The sequence below is a fragment of the Colletes latitarsis genome, chromosome 8, assembly GCF_051014445.1.
Source record: "Colletes latitarsis isolate SP2378_abdomen chromosome 8, iyColLati1, whole genome shotgun sequence".
Classification (NCBI taxonomy): domain Eukaryota; kingdom Metazoa; phylum Arthropoda; class Insecta; order Hymenoptera; family Colletidae; genus Colletes; species Colletes latitarsis.
This window is the reverse complement of record NC_135141.1, coordinates 31,416,273-31,427,832: the sequence shown is the minus strand read 5'-3', so window position 1 is coordinate 31,427,832 and position 11,560 is coordinate 31,416,273. Positions and strand designations below refer to the sequence as shown.

At 36.2% G+C, this 11,560-nt stretch overlaps 1 protein-coding gene across 1 annotated transcript; it reads right to left on the bottom strand.

Moving 5' to 3' along the window:
• On the bottom strand, positions 1–11,184 carry LOC143344358 (uncharacterized). Its single transcript, XM_076770347.1, has 8 exons — positions 10,853–11,184; positions 9,619–9,774; positions 8,515–8,966; positions 7,909–8,155; positions 6,837–7,022; positions 6,505–6,754; positions 6,218–6,417; positions 1–6,142 (listed from the first exon to the last, which is right to left on the bottom strand). The coding sequence occupies exons 1-8, from the start codon at positions 10,988–10,990 to the stop codon at positions 6,008–6,010; spliced, it is 1,764 nt and encodes a 587-aa protein (XP_076626462.1). The 5' UTR covers positions 10,991–11,184; the 3' UTR covers positions 1–6,007.
• Between the last annotated feature and the right edge of the window lie 376 nt (positions 11,185–11,560).

Genomic DNA, 11,560 nt, shown 5'->3' with positions numbered 1-11,560 from the left:
AGAATCTTCAAAGCCGATTTATTTAAAAATAAAACCTCGTACGAAAAAATTTTATTCCACGTTCTTGATTTATCTTTGTACGAGAGACCGTTTCCTCTCCGATTGTATTACAAATTACGGACAGACTGTATAAAACACACGGACGAAGTAAACTCAGCAGGTCGATCGCACGGAGTAAACATTATCATTATTTATGAGGGGAAAAACAAGTCTGACATTTGAATACTTGAGACCGAACTTGGACGACGCGACGTCTCTTGGTTTATCCGTGGGCGCGGGACGTCGCCCCGTTCAAGCCACCGCTTACACTATTTACTATTCAACAATTCAAAATACTTATAATGATATACACAACCTTGAATAATCTCAACAGCTGCTGGCCTTAGCTCGAACTAACTTATGTCGTATAGATCGTGGATACAAAAGTAATTTTTCTTTCCCGCTATTGCTAACGACGCGTTTTCCGTGCCATCAGTATTAAGTTAGCTTCCGGCCAACCAAAAACTCCGCAACGCTCTACGAACTTTCGCATTATTACAATCTTCCGCGCTATAATATTCCTCTTTGTTGCTTCTAGTTTTTTACCTTTTTTTTTTGTATTTTCTTTTTTTCGTTTGCTTGCTTGGTTTTCACGGTTGTATACAAAATATGTAATCAGGGCACTCACAATCATCAGACACGTGCGTTCTTTTTTCTTTTTTTTTTTTGTTCATTCGGAACGGAATGGTCCACTGGTACGCTATATTATCGCATTCCGGTTCTTGTTCTTCTTATATAAAAAAAAAAAAAAAAAAACAAGAGAAAAAAACGCATCGTTACCACTGCTTTACTTAATTCTCTCAGGTTTCACCGTACGGTATAAACCATTCCGCCTCGCATTTAATTTATCCATTAATATTACGCTCGATATAAAAATAATACTCAGTCGATTAGTACAAATTTAATACTCAGTGTAGAACCGGGGAAGGGGTCTTGGCGTTTTCGGTTTGCGTGTTCTGCACAATGCGCGTTTACACGCGTGCAACCTCTTCTGCGTTATTGTTCCATTTTCTGTTACTTATGAGTTACGTTACATACATTGTGACTTAGGAGTCCCACTGGAGGAACCCGGGTGTGAAATCAGAACGCCCATGGGTCAAGCAGACGGACGGAACAGTGCTGCGAGTTGGGTTGCATTGAGATCACCAACGAATGCTTAATGCCAATTAATTTCATCGATACCGACTTTCACGAACATAAATAACGATCAACAACGCATGTTACAGTAGAACCTTATTCATCGTATTGCGCCAACAATGAGTCTTGTTTGTTTGAGACAAAAGCAGACTGTACCGTGACAAATCATTTGAATGGACAAACTTCGATAGCACTAAAAATAAGAGAAAGTTTACATAAACGGTAGGTTCGTGATCCTAGTTTTCAAAACACACGGTAGTTTACAGTAATTCGAGACGATCGTGTAATAAATCGGTAAAGACGAAGATTTTTTTAAGACACGAATGCGCGAATGTATCATTGAGAATACATTACGAGAAATACGTCGTCGGTGATTTCAATGCAACCCCGCGAGTTACTCTCTCGACGAGCAGGGCGTCGACGATGGCCCTCCCTTTATCGTTTCGCGAAAACCCCTTCTCTTTGTCGTGTACAATTATGCGTCGTTTTCATTTTGTTTTCTTTCTTCTCGTCCTCGAGGCTTTCGTATACATTTATTCATTATTGACATATCTCGAAGTTTTGTACGAGATACTTCGTAGCCACGGTCGCTTTTACAAAAAGACAAGCTCTCGTGCTATTACCGCGCGGTGGCGAAGCACCTCGAGTCGGTTTCGATCTATTTACAACCCACTAGCTTCGCGTTGGCTGCATCGCCCGAGTTTCTAACAATTAAGTTCGCGTCTGCGATTCCAACTGTCGACCATCGTGTATAGAAAATCAGATTTTTCGTGTCAGCGAAATACCGTAGAAGTACGTAAATTCTTAGAGACACGCTTATCAAGCCGATGGGTTGCAAGCAGAACTTTCCAATCTTGTTGGATCGAATCGCAACAGCGAACGACTCGGTGGAATTGTTCACGCGTTAATAGCGATTAGTCGTGTACACGCACGTTGTACACACTATTATTATTATTATTATTATTGTTGTTATTATTAGTAGTATTACTTGAACATTTGTATTCAACTAACATCTCCAGGTGGAAGGCACCTAAAGCATTGACCGTCCGCATCTCGTACAGCATATGTCGAGTGTCTCTGGAGGAAATGACCATATGCGCGCAGTGCCTGATCATACGAACTTATTACTTGTTTACAAAAAGAAAAAAAAAAGAAAGAGAGAAAAAAAAGAGTGAAACTCGTATATAAAGTACAATGTAGAAACAATAAATTAAGCCAGTCGTTGCCAAATGTCTTACGCAAACGTCGGTGCAAAAAACAGTGAATACAATAAATTATAGTTTAAATAATATTCAGGGATGGTCGCTTATGTAAAAATAGACGTACAAAAACAAGGAAGGGATTTGGGGAGAGGGGGGAGAGGGGGGGAGGTAATAGGGTAAGGGAACGGAGGAGATAACTAAATAATTTAATAATTAAGTAAGACAAATCTCGCCGTCGGGGATCATTTTAAGTAGTGTTGGTTAAAACTTCTTAACAGCTAAAGTCAAACGCGTAGAATACTGATACATAAAAAAAATCTATAAGAAGCCTCAGCTTTTTTTTTTTTTACCATTGTTAAAAACGAGCCATTCGAGTGGCGACCTTGCAACTAAATCTTACTTTGAAAAAAGGACATATTATCATTATAGTTTAATCAACTGATACTTCCATAATATAATAGCAATATTCGACTCCTCGTTTCTAATAATTATAAAAAATATCGTCTAGTTTTCAGAATTAGTAGAGAGCTCAAACCTATATTCTACTTACGCGCCTACGTTGGTAATAATAATAAAAAAAAATATATATATAAGAATAATAATAATTATGTTTCTATGTTGTTTAATATACTACTACGAGCCAATGTATAATTGAAAGAAAAAAAAATGCCTAACGAATCAACTGTCCATTTCTTTTTCTTCTTCTATCGATGTTATTCATAAATTAATTCATTCTCTTCGCGTATGGTACACTTAAAATGGTATGCTACACAATGTTTTGTCAACATAATTTAAAACTGGCGATCTAGGACTGACAAAGTATCAAATCCTACGTACTTGTAATACATGTTTACTTTCAGTTTCATTCCCTATTAAGGAGATGTTAAGCTTAAAAACGGTAAGTATCTTTTAAATAAGTGTCACGCTTAACACAGGAAAACGTTTGCAAATTAAATTTCATTTCTCACCAATTATTATAAATCAAAAAACTTTATAAATTATTTTTTATAACTGGCTAAATCGTTTAATTTACAATAATAAATCAGATGCAGGATGTTTGAAAAGCAGATGTAAAAAGACTGAAATAAATATCCTTTTTTTTCTTTTTTGTTAAACTCTTCCTGTAGCGAAAGCAAGAAAGACACAAAGATTGTGTTTTTCAAGACTTATTTAAAAGATGACACTCTTCGATCTACTTGTGAAACAAGAAATATATCGAATACGTACTAAATGGAAGAATCATTTCGACGCATGAGAGAAGTTTAGCGACCTGTAATTCGGATCGCACTAGTAAGAAATCTCATCATCGCTTATGTCTCTTCCTCCAATACTCGTGTTATTAATATTGGGATACCACATTCACAGTGCGTTTCTCGTTTAGAAATTAAATTCCAGTAGATTTGAAATACATTGCGTATATTATTATTCCTTAAATACATTATATACATACTATTCCCCATTAATTGAAACTAGAACATTACACAATGTAAATCATATAAACCAATCATTGATTTTCATATATACATTGTATATAAAAACTGACCTTTAAGTTTAAAAAAGATGAACGAACAAAAAAAGAAACTGCACTGATTTGTGGTATCGATTGAACTCGTATAATAATATATATAACATATATACATATACGAGTGCGTTTATAAGGCTCCTTTGATAATGACTAACACTAAGTTGCTCCACAAATTACTGTAAGCAAATTTAAAAGCTCTACAAAGCAGCTGACCAAGAGATATCACTGATAAGAAGACACACAAGAAGGGGAAAAATGAAGGAGAAATGTGTAAATATTGTGCATGACGTGAAAGAGAAAGATAAAACATTAATTTTTATCGTATGCCCTTAACTATACTCTATGTTACATAGACTAAATCTATTTTTGGCAAAGTTGTTTAGGTATACAATGTTAGATATAACGATACATGAGTAGATGCACTGGCCATCGTATTATGTGCTATTTAGGTTTGCTTACTACCTGTTTATTAACACAAGATCTGTACATTCTGGAAAAAAATAGATCAGTGATAGCCCTTAGGGAGATAATGGGTTAATCAATGACGGAAATCGAAAGTTTGATCCTATTATGCTCGATAACAAGCAACTCTATTTATCATCATCGAGGATATCGATTCCTGTTTTATAATAATACGAATAAAATAAGACTAACACGACATACAATAACATGAGAGTTAAGGAAGAAATTTTTAAAAAGATTGCGAGGTTTATGGATGCCTACAGTAGCTGTGGAGCAATAAAATTTGTTACTTTTAACATCCGGCATACAAGTGAATGTTATCTAAGTATTACTTCCTGAAATTCTTGTATGTTTGTTAATTGTCGTCGAGAGAGCATGTCAACGAGTATTGTATGACGACAATCTATCCTACGTACCATCGCGTTTCTTATTGCTTTCGGAGTCTTAGCTTACATGGTGGTGCGCTGCTTTGCCTATTAAGTACAAATTATTGATGACTGCGTCAACAGTCGAGAAGCCTTCCGAGACATAATGGGAAAGGGGGAGATAATACATAAAAGGTAGAAACAGTATTAAATGTGTTTACACCGGCAGTCTCGTGCTCATGTAAAAAAAGTACCTACATCGTCTAAATTAAGATTTTATCTGTAAGTAAATTATCTGCACTTACTATGCAAGATAAGAGCTAACAAGGAAGAGGAAAATGATAAATCGTTGAAAGGCCACTAGAATATGATGATACTGGCATAAACGTAATTTGACGAAGCTCAAATTACTGAGTACGTATCGGGTATTTTAGTAAACATTTGTCACATCATGCAACCGTTTTCTGTTCTGTTAGTTTTTTTCTGATTATTCTTTTCCTTCTTAACCCGAGAAACATTTACGTTCCTTATTAAAGCCGATTAAAAAATACATGTTTTCTGTTCACTAGTTGAGTTCAGCCGAGTCGTTTTTAGCTTAATATTACGCAAGACAACGAGAGTATTATGATTGTTACGTCACTGACAGCTAAAAGCCCGTGGAACAAAACGGTGAAATTTTGTTCGTTAATATCTTTTAGTGACTAATCCTTTTCTTTTCTTATTTTACTTCTAAACTTGACCGAACAGTAAATCTAGCACCGTTCTAGACACTTTCACTGGTGACGGATTTCCTTACGTCACTAAGAAAACAGACAACGACCACCATTTTTTCGACGCGAAAATACGTGCGACACCGAAAGAACAATTTGCGCGTGTATGTACAACGATCGCCCGTCGCTCTCTAGCTGCAAGCGTAGAAAATTTTGTATAAAAATATTCTTCGTATTCATGTATATATATGTACATAATTTGAATAACCACGTAATTAATACTGCGTATTTAATATCATCGTTCCTTCGTGCGCTCTGCACCACGGGCTTGGTAGCTCACGGGAAGTACATCCCAATATTCTACCACCTCAAATTCTCGAGACCGTGAAAGAGAGAAAAGAGAGAACAGAGAGCTGATAAGGGGTATTTATGGACGAGAACTGGTGGCAAAAAGGAGGAGAACAATCTCGTCTTCTACGCCCTGTGTATCACTGGACAGACTATTCTGTCTAGAGATTCTTTGTTATATATACCTAGCGAAGTCGTTCTGAAGCTGGCCAAAGTGTTTCAGTGTGTCTCTTCGGATAATGACGTCGCAACTAGATTCAGCGGTACATCCGAAACATTCTCTTCATCTCCCTCTTCTGTTTCTTCTGCCTCCGCAGATAAATGACACTGTTCTAGTCCTTCTGCTTTTACATGCTGCCATAAAAATTACATTAGATAGACAATTCTATGCTCCATCGATCATAGGCGATTGAATCGTTTGATACTTACGTGCATCATGTAACTAGGTAAAGGAAGGGAGTAATTAAGTTGAGCGGCGGAGGGCGGTGGATGGGCACCAGATAAACGCGGTGGCGTTAACGCAGCCATCATTAAATGAGGCTGGATTTGTCGTCGTAGGGCCGCTAACATGTCTGCACTTTCTGCATCCATTTGTTCTGATTGCGGTGCCAAAATTGTGTCTCCTTTTTCTAAAAAGTACAATAAAAACAGGTAACAAATATTATTACTATTATTATTATTATACACACTCGCGCACAAACAACTGTAATTCTTACTTCTATGCCTCGTTGGTTTTTCGCCCTTGGGTCTACGTCTACGCGTGTGTATCGTGTCCCTTCGCATGGTAACTGGACGATTTACTCCATGCAGTTTGTAATAAAGTCCACAAGCGTTACAAACCATTTCCCCTTTCATATTTCTTCTCCAAATAGTTGTAGTCATAGTACCGCAATTTGTGCAGGACATGTCAACCTTTTTTGCCATATTACCACTGTGTTGATCAAATTGTTGTTTTTGATCCTCTACCTACGAATGACGAAATTAAACGTAATATATTTAAATTAAACATGATGTTTCATGATCGGTATTTTTATATCATCAAACATACCTTAACCTTCATTTTGTTTGTCCATGCTGTAAAATCTTGTGCTTGTTCTTCGTTAGGTTCATGTTGGTAATTAACAATATCTGGACTCATAGGAGCTTTACTGGGATAACTTTGTTTTCTACGACCCTTGGTTTCTTTTCGTCCAATACTGGCGGGGCTAGATGGATTGCTATCCATGGAAGTACCCTAAATACAATAAAAAAAACATTTATTTATTATTGCATAAATTAAATATATATATTATAATTATTTAAATGTGAATTTCTAGTCGACTAAACTCAACTACAAATGCGGAACATTTGTAATTTGAAATTTGGTCGACACAGGTACTTTTCCAAGGATTTGGAAAAGTTGCAGTAATTCCTTACAGGTACTTGTTATCAGGACAAAAAGCCAATAGAATAGAAAGTGACACAAAGGATACTACCAGCCCTGTTTCTTATTATAGACAAAATTGAAGAATTCCTTGCGCGGAACAAAGCACGTTTTAAAATCTATAGAAACCAAACTTATCTGAACATCTGTTAACAGTGGGTCGACATGGTGGGCTTTGCGCTTATGGCCTATCACAAAGAACTTCTCAGTTATCTATTATCTACAAGGCCTACCACGTTTCTTACCTGCAAGCAGATGGGACCTGAATAGTCCCAAAGGGATCCCTTGACACCCAAGGGTCACCTGATCTGTCTTCTTTTCTATACCTGCAGATCTCTTCTGGTATTTGCATTGAATAAACTGCAAGGACTTCCCATGGAAAAACTTTATTTGCACGAAGATCAGGATCAAAAGGAAATGAACATAAACGAAAGCAAAGATTTCCCGTTTTTTTCATAAGTCGTAAAATTTTGCCTCAACTTATAACTTCGAAAAAAAGTCAGATTTTATTTCTATTTACATATACTAAGATTACAAATTACATTGATATCAATTTATTATTTTTATTTTAAAAATATATTTGGAAAGGCCAAGAGGGAAATACAGCATTCTTGAATTTTGTTTAGAACACCCACAACCATAAATATCGACACAATATAAAAATTTAATTATATATAATATTGTAATTTATACAAACCTTATTTTCTATACACGAGACATTAGTACGATTGCCGAGAATAGAACAGTCAGGTATGGTACGTTCGATTGTTGTCCCTTGAGTGTCCCTGTAAAACCTAATTTGTGGTGATACTTTGTCAGAATCGACAGCAGTAATACCAATTTGTCTATTGTTGATTAGAGAACGAAGAAGATTAGTTGCCTCGCCAGTAAATCCATTATTGAGTTTGTCACCATTTGTCCTTGTAATCTCCAAACTCCTGTTGCTATATGAAAAGTAAAACAAAAGATGTGTTGCTCCAATACTACATAGATGTAGTAATACAATGATGGAAAAGTATATACAACTATGGTAAACAGTTTTGTAGTTAATTAAATATTTAGTTTAATACCATAATGTGTTAGGCATACAAAAGCATGCTTGAATACCCTTAAGAAGTAATGGTATAGACTTGTAGTAAAAATCTATGTTTGGATTGTAAGATTACTCAAGTATGTATTTATTAAATAAATAAGAACACTCAACACTGATATATTATTTCTCTACATTCTTATTAACTCTACACAATACAAAATATTTTTGCAAATGCACACTATAGAAAGAATTTAAAAATGTATTACTTACTTTGCTAATGCTTGCCACAATTTTGTTGTTTCCTGATCGATATTTGTATCTGAGCAATTGCTCTCTGGTGTGTCCATTCTATTCACTGGACTGTGATTAGGGGTACTTGGTTTCGATTCTTCATAATTTGTTTCCACTTTCATTCTCTTATTAATGGTCATATCATAACCATTTTCTTCCCCTTCTGTATCCTGCTCATCCCGATCTTCTATTTCTAATCTGTCTGGATCGGAACTGTTCGAATACGTGTCATCCTCTGGTTCACACTTAACGTTGTCATGCTCAGGCATGTCATTGGTGCGTAATTCCAAATGATGCGTTTGCGTCTGAGGTATAATGTTTTGATTAATGCTGGCCGGAGAGTTAGGCTCCTCATTGAACAATGTTTTGTTCAATTGGAGAAATGACTGTAGTGGGCTTAAACCTGCTACTTTGGCAGTGGAGAAAGACTTCTGAAACAAAACAAATCAATATTGTTTTTCTAACATTTGCTAGCACTTTATAGAGTTTATATTTTCATCAAACTAGTACAATCAATGCGAGTGAAAACAATATTCTGCAATGTGAACAACAAATAATAAATGATTTAACAATAACAAGTAAATTCAGAGAAATACATATAAACACATGTTTATTGGTTTCATACAAGGTTTCATCTAACACAAACACTTAAAGATAACATCTTGACATTTGTACCTTGCACCTGTTCAGAACTAACTTGCAAGAAAATAATTAGCCATGTACAATTTTTTCTACAAGACAATCAGAATCAAACTGATAAGGTTAAAGTTGACTGCATCAAAGGAAACCTTGAAATGTCTTACATAATTAGTGTCATATCAGGGTACAGGAACAAACAAATGGTATCTTACATGTATTACAAATGTGTTTGGAATATATGGTATACAGATGTGCTGAAGCATTCTTATCTACAATCAGACATTGCACATTCACAATTACATCATTACTTGGAATCAAATGGCTACTACTACTGTTGGTATATTAGTCTAATTCTTATTTTTGATATAATGATCAAATGATTCCTCTTAACAAACATTGTAATATGTTTTCATTGTTTGCATGCAAAAACTATTTAACAAATACCTGATCATCGTGTGATGATAACTGCTTGGCATAATCCAGGTACTGTTTGAGTATGACATCAGATTTGTGTGACACTTCACGAAAATTGTGCAGTACATCCAATTTGTACACGCATCGGTGACAAATAATTGGTGGCAAAGAATCTCCATCTTTTACCTGAATAAATTGCCAGATTGATTTTACAATCAACCTAAATATTCTTGTATCTCTATTTCAAAGGTCTTAGATTGTTACAAGTTAAATAATTCTACGACTTAATATGTTACTAACACTAATAACAATAATGTTTTTATAATAAATTTAATTCAATTTATTATTCTTTCATTTACATGTAGTAGGCTTATTTTTAGAATTCAAACTAAACAAAAACTGATGATATAAAAATAAAGTGAAATTATTTACATAATAAACAATTGCATTTTTTCAAATGTATATAATATATATAGTAGAATGTATAATATAAACATTGTTTATATGACAAACAATTGCGTTTGTTTATCGATCATTTAGTCATAACTTATAATATTTGAACAATTCTCCAGATTCATTTAAAACGATAAATAATAATTTCTCAACTTTAAGGCCAATAAAATACGAACGTGCGTAATTCGGTACAGTTTCTACGCAGATTCACAGTAAAGACAGCAGTGCCGAATAGGAAGTATTTTTGTTTAAAGTAGGTTGGACGGAAGCAGAGCTTTCCTCCAGAAGAGTAGAGTGAACTGTGTACAAGAAGAAATCATGAAACACGGAGGGAGAAGAATAATAACACGCAGAGAGCAGAGTGAAATGTGACAGCGACTCGTGGAATCCGCGTGTGAAACCTGATAACAGGCCGACTAAATAAGGAGCTGCTCCCCTCTCCATGAGTTCTGCACAAGCGAGGAGCAGAGCTTATCACTGCCATTTTAAATGCCCCCGTGAGTAGTCGGCTTATCTCGCGGACACATCTCTTGCCAAACTTTCTCCCGTGGCACGCGCACACACACCACATATACACACACGTACACACGCTCACTCACACATACACATACGCACCCTTGAGAGACAGCAAGAGAAACAGAGACGATGACCAACGTAGACGAAGACAGACTGGTTAAGACGAAGCAAGAGACATAGGAGTACGCGTGAGAGAGAGGGAGACACATTACTAGTGCGAGAACCACAGATGGTCGCGTCTGATTTATCATCGTTACGGCACGAGGACCCGGTGAAAACTCTGAACAAGACTCACCGTAATCGAGAGGCACGTCAGTATCTTGTCGGCGAAGTTCCGCTGGGCGCCCTCCTCCTTGAATATGGACAATTTGACACCGTCCGACGATAAACAAAGACGACACAGCTCGTAAAACTTGGGCGGTACATCGAACATAATTGTGAGCTCCGGCTACGTTGCGCCCTACGTAAAGCGCGAGTCATCAAGAGGTAGACTCTTTCCTTGGCCGACGTACTATCTTTCTCCACTGCCACTACGCGTTTAGCGACGAGGAAGGGTACGCGATCACTTATCACAGTCACCGCCGCGGCTCATTGTCAGCGGCACAGTACACACAGTCATACAGTTACGATTCTACATAGAGGGGAGGCTCCGAAGGAGCCAAGGTTCTTTGGGTTCGTTTTGCGATCACTGCCGCTAGGAGGGGCTGACGATCGTAGTCGGGCAAATTTTATTTCAAATTGAACAAGAAATATTAAACCACTCGAAGTAATGCATCAATCTTTTATTTACGATAATGTTATTTGATATTGATTGAAATATCGATTTATTTGAAATAAGCTCTTTCGAGCAGTGGAAATGTTTCGTTCATTTTATTTTTTCAAATACCGATATGAAAATAATAGAAGAACAATCACGTTTAATACATATGTCTCATTTTCCTCAACGTAACGATGAATGAACTTATCTTTATCTTATAACTTGGCAATGTAAAATATACGGTAA

Excerpts from the sequence above, each read along its gene's own strand:
- LOC143344358 (XM_076770347.1), bottom strand. The coding sequence starts at position 10,990 with ATGTTCGATGTACCGCCCAAGTTTTACGAGCTGTGTCGTCTTTGTTTA. Across the intron at positions 6,755-6,836 it reads CAAACAAAATGAAGGTTAAG|GTAGAGGATCAAAAACAACA; the intron begins GTATGTTTGATG and ends CGTCATTCGTAG. Across the intron at positions 6,418-6,504 it reads AAAACCAACGAGGCATAGAA|AAAAAGGAGACACAATTTTG; the intron begins GTAAGAATTACA and ends TGTACTTTTTAG.